Source organism: Onychomys torridus, chromosome 18 (assembly GCF_903995425.1).
Source record: "Onychomys torridus chromosome 18, mOncTor1.1, whole genome shotgun sequence".
Classification (NCBI taxonomy): domain Eukaryota; kingdom Metazoa; phylum Chordata; class Mammalia; order Rodentia; family Cricetidae; genus Onychomys; species Onychomys torridus.
This window is the reverse complement of record NC_050460.1, coordinates 49,886,686-49,900,493: the sequence shown is the minus strand read 5'-3', so window position 1 is coordinate 49,900,493 and position 13,808 is coordinate 49,886,686. Positions and strand designations below refer to the sequence as shown.

The 13,808-nt window shown below is 42.8% G+C and overlaps 1 protein-coding gene across 1 annotated transcript in view; it reads right to left on the bottom strand.

Annotated features, from left to right (window-relative positions):
* Positions 1 to 7,540: 7,540 nt before the first annotated feature.
* The window catches only part of Rtkn2 (rhotekin 2), a 47,564-nt gene continuing 41,296 nt past the window's right edge, over positions 7,541 to 13,808 (bottom strand). The window contains exons 10-11 of the mRNA XM_036167963.1: positions 10,970 to 11,077; positions 7,541 to 9,699 (exon numbers count right to left, since the gene is read on the bottom strand). Of these exons, the coding sequence (XP_036023856.1) occupies positions 9,167 to 9,699; positions 10,970 to 11,077 (641 nt within the window). The 3' untranslated portion in view covers positions 7,541 to 9,166. The remainder of the gene's footprint in view (positions 9,700 to 10,969; positions 11,078 to 13,808) is intronic.

The window sequence follows — 13,808 nt, the reverse complement described above, 5'->3', positions numbered from 1 at the left end:
AGTAGTCAAAATATGGGGTTCTAGAAGGTTCTTTACAACCAGAAAGAATGGAGTTAATCACTCAAAAGGCCATCAGCTTCTATACTGAAAGACTAGTGAACATATTTAAATAAGACTGATCAAGCAAAGCCAGGCAGTGATGGCACACAACTTTAATCCCAGCACTCAGGAGGCAGAGGCAGGCAGATCTCTGAGTTCAAGGCTAGCCTGGTCTATGCAGTGAGTTCTAAGAAAGGATCCAAAGCTACACAGAGAAATCTGTCTTGGTGAGAAAGAAAGAAAGAAAGAAAGAAAGAAAGAAAGAAAGAAAGAAAGAAAGAAAGAAAGAAAGGAAGGAAGGAAGGAAGGAAGGAAGGAAGGAAGGAAGGAAGGAAGGAAAGAAAGAAAGAAAGAAAGAAAGAAAGAAAGAAAGAAAGAAAGAAAGAAAGAAAGAAAAAGACTGACTAAGTAACATTAAACCAGTGTTCAAACTATTCTGGGAGATGTAAAAGTTCCCCCCAAGAAAACTGCTGGAAGTCTGGGGACTGGAGCGGGGGAAGCCTCATGGATTACGGGTGGACAAATGCTCCTCACTCACCTTCTCCTCTGACACAGATCTTTTATTTAGTGAAGGTCTAAGTAATATTTCATTTGGGAACACAGCTGGAGGGGGGCAAAAGTACATAGCAAAATAATCATTTTACTTCTGGTTATTGATCACTAAACAGCTTTTTTTCCCTGACACTGGAAATGAACTCCAAGAATCAATCCAACTAATTTGCAGTCCCATGAGGTGAGAGACTGGCCTCTGTCCTCCATCTTCAAATGCCCTGGCAGCTAGCAGAGACCCACAGACAGCAGGGATGAAGGCAGTCCAGACAGAGGACAACCTCCCGACACTGATTCTTGTAGGGTGTTGCTGAATGCTTTTCAGAAAATCCATGGCGGAAAACAGACTTTACATTGATGTCGGTAAGACTTGTGATATATTTGGTCCAGCATCTTCTGACTCCTCTACTCTTTTAGTGGTTGTTTGGGGCTGAAATCAGTCTAAAGGGTGTGATAATATATTGTGTTCCCCTATATACTGTGCACCCTAATAAACTTATCTGGGGTCATAGGATAGAACAGCCACTATATACAGAGGCCAGAAAATGGTGGCACACACACCTTTAATCCTATCACTTGGGAGGCAGAGATCCATCCAGATCTTTGTGAGCTCAAAGCCACACTAGAAACAGCCAGGCATGATGACTCACGCCTTTAATCCCAGGAAGTGATGGCAGAAAGCAGAAAGGTATATAAGGCGTGAGGACCAGGAACTAGAGCTGGTTAAGCTTTTAGGCTTTTGAGCAGCAGTTCAGCTGAGATCCATTCAGATAAGGACTCAGAGGCTTCCAGTCTGAGGAAACAGGATCAGCTGAGGAATTGGCTGTGGCTTGTTCTGCTTCTCTGATCTTCTAGCATCCACCCCAATACCAGGCCCTGGGTTTGTTTTTATTAATAAGACCTTTTAAGATTTGTGCTACAAAAGGGGAATTCTTCTATCTTATGGTTTTATGGAATGTTAATTCTTGGGCTGCTTTCTATGTGATGGTTCAGCGTAGATGAAGGATATCCCATGATTACTTCTACTTTCCCCAAAAAGCTTGTACTAAGTTTTTTTTTTTCTTTCGCATAATAGACTACTTAAGAAAGACTTTGGCATTGGGGGGTGGATAGGGAGGGAGCAAGGGATGGAGGGAAAGGGGGTGGTGGTGGAGAGATTGGTTTCCCTCAGAGGGAAACAAAGTCCATTCTACAACGTTGAACATGCATGTATCTGAGTTCTGCCCTAGGTCCCTACCCTTTGCTTGCTTCAGTCTGATCATTCCCATCAGCCACCTTTTCCAAGCTTTCAGGCCTCTCCTTCACCTCTCTACAAAGAAGAGAAGCAACCAACTCAGTCCCGCTGGGGTATCCACTACAGAGACAACTTAATGCTTCACTCTATTTAGTTAAAAAAAAAAAAAAAAAAAAAGCTGGCACTGGCACAGGGCTGGTGAGAGGGTAAAGATGCTTTCCACCAAGCTTGATGACCTCAGTTCAATCCACAGGACCCCCTGTAGAAGGAAGGTAGGCTAGGTTAGACTACCTAGAGAGCCTTGGATGTCAGTTCTAGAAACTAAGGCAAGCTATAGGAAAAGCCAACCCCACTACCGGCATGGCAGAGTAAGTGGAAAGAGCCTTCAGTTTACGAACAAAGGAAACTGGATTCTAGTTTTTCATTAAGCCACACTGCCTTGGACAAGCTATTTATTCACCTTTTCAAATTCCTAATTGGTAAGAGGCCAGAAATGACTGCTAATGTCTCTCTCTGATCTGGAGAACCTATAGCACCCAGCTTGATGTTCTTGGGACAGGGTCCAGCAAGTGAGCCTCTGCTAGTCCCCGACACAGCAGAACAGCCTGGGTTCATCTGTGCTATGCTTTACCTCCATGGGGTGGTGGGACAGTCATCACCGTTACAGAAGTGGTATAGGACAGCTGCAGCCAGGACAGGATTTGAGCATCCTCAGTTATGATCTAGAAGGAATGCGTTCATTCTCTCCCAGATACCAACACCCCCAATATACATGACAGTGACATACATATCCTGAGCAAGCCCACTGGACACACCTCCAAACTCCTTCTCACAGTAATGTGGCCATCTAAGTAAAGCCTGAACTAAAAATCCATCTTGGTTCCGGGAAGCTCTGGCCAATGCTGTCACAGATGTGATGATGGCTGGTGTGGGCAGAGGGAGGATTAGGGTAGACCCCAAACTGACTTGATCATAAGGCTGCTAACAGCATTGCTAGCAAGGGGAACAGAAGGAGAGCCACTCTATCTGGTATTTATCTGGGAGGATGGACGGGAAGAGGCAGTGTTGAAACTGGTGACCCTTGTAGTGTGACTTGGTCTTCAACTCTCTATTTCCCTGTGGCCACCATTTCTTCAAGTAGAAACCAGCATATGGAACTGAAGCCCAAGAGGAAATTCGAGTGGGATAATTTATTGAGAACCTGTTGGATTCTCCCAGAGGATTGGAGAATGCCTTTAATATGCTCGGGCCAGGCAACTCATATTGAAACTATAGAGTGCCTTTTCTGAGTCTTCAAGAACATCTTGTGGATGTAGAGAACTTGGGAAGTTTAGAGTCATGTACCACTGTTGCAGAGGACCTGAGTTCAGCTTCCAGCCACCACACAGTAGCTCACAACCACCTGTAACTCCAGCCCCAAGGAGATCCCACACTCTCTTCTAGCCTTCATGGGTATGTAAGTACTCATGTAGGTGCGCACGCGTGAGCGCACATGCACACACACACACACACACACACACACACACACACACATACTTATGTAGTTTTTAAAAAGTGACTTAAGGACAGGAAATCAATCACAGAACATAACTATTCAGTCCTACAAGTTCTTAGCCTACAGGTCTAGATTCTACATATATAACTCATTGGTTTTAAAATCTGAGTTTAGACTGTTCTCAATACTTTTCCTTCTTTCAATGAAAAATGGTAAGCATCCTAGGCTAAGTTAAAATGTGTATTTATTCAGATAACTAAACTCTACAAAAATGTATCAATTCACAAACCCCAAAAGGAAACTTGTTCTTTTGTTGTTGTTGTTTTGGTGTCTGCATGCGGTGCGTGCGTGCGTGCGTGCGTGCGTGCGTGCGTGTGTGTGTGTGTGTGTTACACACACCCACATTTGCTCATTAGGAGGCCAGAGCAGGATGTCAAGTATCTTCCTCCACCGCACCCTGCCTTCCAGCCTTGAGTCAGGATCTGTACCGCACAAGAAGCTTATGATGTAGCCCAGTGATGTCTCAGGATCCTCTTGTCTCTGACCCCACATGTTGGGGTTACAGGCACACGTGGCTCTACCAAGCTACTGATATGAACACTGAGGGCTGAATTCAGGGCCTTGTGTGCACTGAACCATCTCCCTGGCCCTATTTGTTTTCTTTCCCGTAGATACTTTGACATACAACACAACTCTTCTGCTTTCAACAGGATTTATTTGGGTGTCCTGACACACACTGTGACACAGCATAATTAAGCAGACAGACTCCTTTTTGTCAACTGATCTCTCCTTTAGTAGTCAAGGTAAGAGATTACCATGTTTCCCCAAAGCAAATTGCTACCCATTGAAAACAGAATTTTCTGCATGGGCTTGCGTAATTGTCAAACAAGCCAGAATCAGCACCCTGTCCTATACTCACAGAAGGACCAATGCTTTCAGACATTTCTGTAACAGTTTATTTTTTATTTTTTGATTTGCTCAACCTTAAGGACTTCTGATTTTATCCATGCCTACTGATTGGTTAGTCTCTCCCTTGAGAAAAATGGATTTTTTTTTTTTAAAGAAATGTAGACGACTTCTGGCCCTATAACACACTTAGAAATAAAACAGTGAAATGAGAGACTCAAGGAGAGACTTCTCCTCTCCACCTGAAGGGCTCCAAGAGAATGAGTTATGTAGGAGGGCGGAGAATTAAAACAAGGTGTTTCCTTGTGGCTAATGACTTACAGCCCGGGGAAAACCTAGCCTGATAAATTCAAAACAGGACTACCTCAAAAGGCTTTTTGGAGTACACAGATTTTGCTAGGGATTCCATGCACATACTTAACTATTGGTGAAATTATTAAGGCCACTCCACGTAGTTAAAAGGGAGGTTTATTTTGTGGGGTAACTTACAAATGAAGGGATAGGTTGTAGGGTCTGGCAAAGGTATGGCACAGTCCGGCGGTGTTCACTGGAGAACTGTGCTCGGTCTACCTCCAGTGTGCAGGGTCCCAGAACCAAGAGAGATCTCTCCTCTGGATCCTGGGTTTTCAACTTCCTCCCTCAGCCCCGCCTTGTGGGCATGACCATTACCGAAGCCTCAATGGGGGTTGGAACTTCCAGGCCAAGGCTGGGATGGCTACCCACTACACTTAACCATTAAGGACCTCAAGGTGCCTGAGAATGAGTTTCCTAATATCTGAGGGTGTGTTTCCCTCAGAAGCTAACTGTCCGTCCATCTCCATTAGTTCAGCCCAGAGGGAGAACCTCAGAGAACATGCTAGAAAACATCTTCAAGAATCATGTCCTTTAATTATCACATAAGTTTTAATCACATGACCTAGACTTCCTTCAAATACTTTCTGACCTTAAAAAAAAGTTTGATCCAACTAATACTATTGAATCCAGACATTTGATCCACATATGACTAGACATGCTAATTACACAAACATGCTAGGAAATAATACAATTTACTTTCAAATGAAATTTTGCCTTTTAAAAACTCAAAGGTGGGGATGGCTAGATGGCTCGGTGGATAAGGTGATTGCCACTGAACTTAAGGACCTGAATTTAATTCATAGGATCCACTTAGTGGAAGGAGAGAGCTGATTCCCACAGGTTATCAACAGACACCACATGTAGGCAGTGGCACATGCACCTTTATAAACAAACAAACACATAAACATAATTTTTAAAAACAAACAAACAAATCCCTTAAGAATCTCGAAAGTGGTATTTTCCCCAGGGTTAGCTAGGAAAATGAACAATCCCGAACAACAATTTTCATGGAACTATTATTAGCCATAAAGTAGTTAACACGTATTTCCGGCTGGATAGATGGCTCAGTGGTTAAGAGTACTTGCTGCTCCTGAAGAGGACCCAGGTTGGGTTCTTTGGCACCCACGCTCGGAGGCTCACCTGTGATCCAGTTCCAGGGGGTCTGGCGACCTCTACTGGCCTCTATTGGCACATGCGCACACACACACACACACACACACACACACACACACACACACACACACACACACACACACACACACACACACACACACACAATTTAAAAATAGAAATGCTTTTGGTTGGGGATTTAGCTCAGTGGTAGAGCATTTGCCTAGCAAGCACAAGTCCCTGGGTTCGATCCTCAGCTCAAAAAAAAAAAAAAAAAGAAATGCTTTTGAAACATCACATAACAGAGAGGACAACTACCAGAATGCAAATGGTCATTAATTCTGACCAGGAGACGCAGAAACTCCCCCCCCCCCCCCCGCCTTGCTCCCAGCATCTGCTGCATCTCTAACATGGCTGTCCCCACCGTGGTTGCACAGATGACTGCCTTTGAATGGCATTTAACATAAACTACACCAAATGCCCCTCTAATTTCATGTTGGTCTGCATTAATTAACTTCACAGTAGGTGGCTGAGGTACCTAAGAGAAAGGCTTGAGATCATTGCTGCCCACCTACCTTACACAGGTTGTCTCTAAGCCAAGACAGCTCCTATTCATTTTTAGTAGACGGTACCAAGTGAGAGACATTTTATCCTAAAGGGCAGAGGCAGGTATCCATAAGGAATGGGTGGAGTTTTCCACACGCAGCCTTATGTGTTTGAAGGAGCTGTGTATGGAGGGTTTAGACAGATAAGATGTTGTGAAGTCAGCAAGCGCCGCCATGCTTGGTAGTTTTGATAGGTTTTAGCTTGAGAAGTGTATATTTACATTTAAGTGTTCTTTCTCTTTGAAAGATGTTAAAATAGGAACATTACTGGGGTTTTTCTTTTGCAGCAATTAAAAATGATATCACTGCAAATGCTGTGTAATTTATACCCTAGACTTTGAGATGTAGACACAATTGCCCAAGATATTATCTCCCCATCATCAGAAGTACCATAATTTAAAGTACCTATTTTTTTTTCTATTAGGTTTCTCCAATTATAATTTTATCAAAGCGGGGAACTGAAAGGCCATGTAGGGACCAGCTCCTACGAAGCCCTGGCACCTTTCGCATCACGGGGCATGGTCCTCCATCACCCCTCCAGTTCAGTGAATGAGAAAGTACTTCTAGAAAATTCCTGGGCAGTTCTTAAGTCAGTATCTTCAGGTATGTTTAGGCTGTGAAGGAAAGAGGGAGGAAGGGGGAGGGGAAGGTGTGAAGAGTTAGGGGAGAGGTGGGGAAGAAGGAAAAGGACAACTCTGTCCTCACTTCTCCTTTCTGTGGGGTGGATGGAGGTGAACCAGCATCTGAGGGGCAGAGTGACACGGAGCTGGACCTCCAGAAAAAGGGAGGTGGGGCTGGGGAGGGATTTACGCTTGGGGCTCTGGGAAGGAACCTGATTTCAAACCTGGTTCAAAGCTCCCCTCTGAGAACATGACTCCTCCAGCCAGGATGTCTCCAGGAACTCCCCCCACCCCCCAGCCTGCACAACCGAAACTCTTCCGGCCGCCAACTTGTACAAGAAATCAGAAGGTGATGGTGACTTGCATATTTTAGTACTGGTTTGTAAGAAAGGAACACAGCAACTGAAGGGCACTGGGGGTGGAGGTGGTGATGGGGGCACTTGGGTGCCAGTGATCCGAAGCAACTTTGCCAGCAGCATCTTCTAACACAAACCAACCAACCAACCGAGAAGTACTGGTACCAACAGCTCATAGACATTGTTGGAGGTAGCAGTGAGGGCTTAGAAAAAAGGCATTTCGAACAATTAATGGAACTTAAGAGTTTGATTTATTGGAATGGTAACCACCATCAAAACTTTCGAGAACCTTTCAGCTAAACAAAAACAAAACAAAACAGAAAACCCCTACATCCATCTACTCTTCAGGTTTCCACGGGTGTAGGAGTTTCTACCAAGGTGACACCAGAGAGAGACTTAATGTGTCGCTGTTCCTGGGTCCCACTTCTTCCTGGGAGTCCTGGATGAGCAATAGTGTACCTATGACACAGTGCAGAAATGAAAAACGAAAACAAGGCAAAACAGAACAATAGACTCTCCCCCTCTGCTACTTAAAACGGATAAAAGGTTCCATTAATGCTTTTGTGGGCCCGGCGTTCATCGCACACGGCTGGTGTTCTGATCCCACCCTATCTGCAGTTTACTTCCGACAGCCCGATGGCGATGGCGCATGGTAACAGTTAGGGCTTGCTTGGGTGGTCCTGGACTCTCAGGACTGAGCTTGACATCTTCTAGGACGTTTTACTTGGAAATTCTGATGACATTTTAAAACTGTTCTGAGGTTCTTGTTTACAAAAAGGGTTATTATAAAAAGTGGATTTTTCTTTTGTCCATTTAAGATATTCATCCTCTTGCTATTTATCCTCCATTCAACTCATAATCCTGTTTAGGGTCACTATGATTAGTTGCTATGGAAATTACCTCCTATGGAAACGATGCCAATGTGATTACTGAATATTAGTTTTAATGAATAATATCAATACCAGACATTCACCCTTACTCAAAAAAGGAAATCTAATTAAAATTTTGAAAAAGGATTAATCCTGGAAATTACTATGGTCAACTTTTCTGATGATTTTTGAATCTGTCATCTGCTTTTAAAATAAGTATTAAATAAATTTTAAGACATTAATCAGCTACTTGCCTCCCCAAGTTCCAGAGGGCACAATGGAGATTAACATCATACAGCAAGCCGAGCAATGTGGGACATTTCATATCCATTTCTCTCACTAATAAGTGTGTGCCTCACTGATGAGCGGCAGAGTCAACAGGATTTCAGGGCTCATCAAGGAAATGACTCTGAATGGCGGATTACTAATTCCCTTTAAAGACAAAGAATTTAATATTCTAAAACTTATCCCAGGAATTTAAAAGGTCAAGCCTATAAACCATCAAGTTAAACAACAGAGGGGAGCCAGAGAACCGTTAGATGAGAATTCCAGAAAGCTGAAGGGGAAATTTTCTTGGGTGGATTCTGTAATTTGCGGTTTGAATAAAACCTTTGAAACATTCCATTAAGTATTAAAATTCTCACAATGAGACTATGGCTTGTATTTAACACATTCTACATTACTAGACAATCTCTCTCCAAAAGAAACATCAAGGCTTTCTTCTGCCTACTGCTTATTCATTGCCTGCAAGTACGTTAGGAATAAATTAACCCTTCCAACAATTAGGATACTGTCTAGAAACTGCTCTTTTGCTCTATGGGGAAAGAAAAAAAAATCATTTATATTCTGGAAATGAGAAGTAAAAGAGAAATTCAATTCTCTAGTAAAAGGTGCTTTTCTGTATCTAATAGCTTATTAATGGTTTATGGAAATCGCCATGGTCTTTACCTATACAATTGTGTAAGATTACACACACACCGCCTCGGACCTGCGCTTCACAGCTCAGAGGATCTCGACAGCACAGGCTGCCTACACTTGCGCTTGCAGCCATGATCGAGGGTCCAGAATGCCTCTGAGGGATTTCTGCTTTGGAGCCGGCACCGGCTTGCCTTCAAAACTGGTTTTAGTGTCCGTGTGTTCATCACCAGCTGAACTGTTTTTCCTGGCAGGGAGAAGTTTGCGAGGGGCAGCCACCGGCTTCTGGGAGAGGTGCGTTGGTGATGACCCTCCGGGGTCTGAAGGCGAGGCTGCAGAGATGCTGGCCTGGGCCCCGCTGTCCTTGGATTGATCTGTGCCACCCTGCGTCTTCATGCTGAAGGGAGGCCTGTCCGTAGGAGGAAGTGGCGCTCGCCTCTTTTTCCTCTTCCCGTCAGGGGCCGGTTTGCCCGCGGGGGACAACACTTTCTTCTGGATGACCATTTCATGATTGCCATCGAAGACTGCGGCCCACAGGGGTGGTGCGGGTTCTTCATCCTGACCCACGAGGAACTGCCCATTCGTCTCTCCAATTTTCTTTTGTATTATGTCGGTTAAACTTTCAAGTTTCACAGGTGAATCGATGCCTGCAATAATTTTAAGAAGAAACTTCATGGGGGAAAAAAACCAACAGTCATATGTACTTTATCCAAATAAGCTATTATTTTCCAAGTCACTATGCTACCTAGAACGACCATTAAAAACTTAGGAGCATGATAAGTAAGAAAAACACTTACTTGTAAAAATAATCTTATCACGAAGGTCCCAAAACAAGGCTATCATGTTCTGTACTGTAGATATACAATAAATATCATATATACAACATACACTGCATATGAAAAATGCATATGCTCACACATACAGAACACAGATGGACACACATGTGCGCTTCTTGACCTCTTTATAAATATTTATCGTACAGTAACTTTTCTTAGATGTAAGCCTTTACTTTGCCTGCTAGGAAGTTTGCTATATGAAGAGGGATGGAGGTGATGAGTCAAGAATTTTTCCTACAGACTCCTGAAGTCTCTGCTAATGGTGAAGGACAAAACCCCCAAAACCAAAGCCCCAGGGCAGGAGTCTGAAACCCTCACTTTCTGGTGATAAGGATGCTGGGTAAAATTTTCCTTGGGGAAAAAAAAATAAGGAAACTGAGATAAACATCTGCTGACTGAATTTGAGATATTTTAGAGTCGTCACCGGGAATCTATGATTGTAAATACACACACACACACACACACACACACACACACACACACACACACACATCTTTGCAAGTATATTAGGAGTGGAATGGACAGACACTGCTTTCCAGATGAGCTTGTGAGCACCATCCTGGAGGCCACCCTACAGATTAAACACCATCCAAGGTGTGGGAAAGTGAAGTAGAAAAATTTAAGAACGACAAATTTCTTAAATACTAGACCCAACTAGTCATTTTTGACCAGAGATGAATGCTTCCATTCATTAATATTTCCCTATCTGTCTGTAATACAAAAACAAACAAAAACCCAAAACACACCCAGTAAACAATGACTGAAAACGATCATGTCTTAGATTCTTTACTTTTACATTTTCGGAATCTCATAAGCTAAGTACTTTCTTCTTTTAAGCCTGGAGTTTTCTGTTTGATCGTGAGCATTTGAACTATGAAAAATACGCATTCATTAATTTCGTATTAATTCATCTATTAAACATGAGCTCCTCAGTCTATAATCACAGTCTTTTTTTTTTTTTTATTCAATTTGATTGTGCCCTGAAAATTTTAGCATTTTAATGTCAATAGAATGAGCGGCTGGGGTGTGGACAATGCTGGTTTTATCACCCTGTGGCTCAGAAGAGGCAAGCCACACTTACTCATATCGTAGTACACGGAGGTCGCCTCCCTTGTTAGGAACAAAGGTGGTTTCCGTGGCGACATAATCTCAATTTTCATAAGTTCTTCACAACAATGCTTCCATTGGCCTACAAGAGAAAGAAAGAAGCAGGCTAGTTTGAAATATAAATGTGAAGCTATGTATTTCATTTTCCGCCAATATCAACACAGTGTGTGTGTGTGTGTGTGTGTGTGTAAAAAGTGTCAATAAACCCTAGCATACCAGAAGCATGTATAAAAACCTGATAGAATCCACAGTTTCCAAAGCTGATTCTTCATGAGTGATTCATTAAAACAAAACAAAACAAAACAAACAAACAAACAAACAAACAAACAAACAAAAACCCCACAGTTCTGGGTAGACACTAAGATCTCCAGGCGATCAGCTAGGGCATCACCACACAAAACCACAGGCAATCCCATTAACCTTTGGATTCATATGCAAGTGTGCACAGCTTCTGCCCTAGGCTTTAGATGAAAACATCCAGTATTCAAGAGATGTGGGAGATGAAACCCATTGAAATCCAGATGTCGGATGGAAGAAGAAATACAGAATTCAAGTCCTCATATATCTTTAACTTGAAAATTTTAATTAAGAAGTAATAATTATTTAATAGCGCACCTATTAAATTAAAATTTCAAAGTGTGGACATCATCAATGTTTATTTTCATTGTATCACTATTTAACCCTTAAGGTTTGCAGACTTCCCTATGGATTAAAAAAAAGATGGATATTTGCTGACTTGCATTCCTGGGTATCATGTGACCATCCAATGACATCATAGAAGTCACGGGGTTCACAACCCTATATCTCACATCACTAGAAAGGGAGGGATGACACACCAGATGCTTTCTAAGGTTGACTTATTTCTTTCTCCTTTTTTGAATAGTTGCAATGTGTATATTCAATCTGTCCAACGTGGTAGTTTTCCATGGCTGAAAATTTCAAAGACACTTCACGTTCACTTAATTACATATTCATTTTGTTGTCACGGCACATGGTGATAAATGCCTACATTTTGAATCCATTACTGTAACTAGTTAAGACACATCAAAAAACACATCGGGGGTTTTATGATGATACTGATTACCACACAGCAAACCAACAGGAAACAGACCCCCAGGACACACAGCAGCAAAGGCTCCTCCTGGGGGTCTGAAGCCAGAAGCTGGAACTGACCTCTTACACACCCTCTTCCTTTCTCGATAAATATGCAAAAGCCTTTTGTGCCCTCCTCTGTGGCAGTGAGGGAAACATCGTATTTGATGAAAAATGATGACTCATCTAAAACGGGCCAGCATTTCTCTTTCATGCTCTTAGGCGTACCACACTGTGAAGTGGTGACTTCTGCTCGGGGATCTTGAGATGAGTAGTTCATAGCTGCACTAGAAACAGAATGCTAAGCATGCTGAAGACGGGAACATAACCCTGTCCTCGTTCCGCATGCTCCTAGTGTCAGAGGTGATTTTACGACTGAAGCATTCTGCATTGACTAAGTCTGTCTATAGAGAAATACGCGATAGCCGATATGTCAACACAAGGTAAATATCAGGAAGGATATATATACTGTGTTCACATAATCTGCTCTATATAGAAGGTGTTTCCCACAATGCTGTTACCTTATTATACATATTTAGAGTGTGTGTGTGTGTGTGTGTGTGTGTGTGTGTGTGTGTGTGTCTATGCATGCACGCACGCATGCACACAAACACATGCATGTAAGCACATATGTGCTGTGGCACCTGTGAGGGTCAGGGGACAACCTGTAGGAGCTGGTCTCTCTAACCACCACAGGGATCCTAGGAACGGAACTGAGGCTGTCAGGCTTGGTGTAAACATTGCTTCCTGCTGGCCAGCTCGCTGCCTCCATCACACACCTAGACAATGATCTACTATGCTAAGCTCTTCCTGTAACTCAGTATTTATAGTAATTATTTGAAAGACAAAATCCTGTCTGTTCAAACATTCCCTCTTTGGCCCGCCATTCCTAGCTACTGACCATGTGGAACAGGGGTCGTGCCTCTTTTATAAACTTTCAAATCCTAAAACAGCAATTATATCTCCCTTTCCCCCCCGACCTCCACACCATGTCCATCCCGGCTAAGCACATCCACATCCATCTTCACTTCTTCCCCAGTCCTGATCAGCTCACTCTCCTGGTCTTCTACTCTAAAACTGGCCTAAGGAACTGAAGTTTGACTCAAATATTAAATTATTCTTTTTCTTCTTTTTTTATTAAATTATTCTTATGCTATTCCATTCCTGATAGCTTCTCCTTCTTTGCTCTAGACACCATACTTCAACCAAGATGAGGAAGGCCTGCTTGCCACTAAGAAAATTGGAATGATGAGGTCCGCAAGATGGCTCGGTGGGCAATGGAGCACAATGCTGAGTCTGACGACCTAATTCAATCCCCACAAACCCACACGGGAGTAGGAGACAACCAGTTCCCACAGACTGCGCTCTGACCTGCACACATGTACTGCAACAACCACATAGCTACACACACACACACACACACACACACACACACACACACACAACACACAGATAAAACCAGGCATACACAGAGGCACAAACAGATTAATGTTAATTTAAAAATGACCAAAAAAAATTAAGAAAATGAGAGGACTACCTTGTAATTTAACATTTTGGGGAGTACAAACACTTTCATCTTTGCTTCATGGGCATACAAAGTATCAAAAGTAAGAGATTTTGCACTTTAAAAATGACAGATTGGCACTACTTGGTTAAAAAAAATGTCAGCCATCAAAGTGACAATGTGAAGAGTTACCTAGAAGTGGGTCCTCCTACTAACC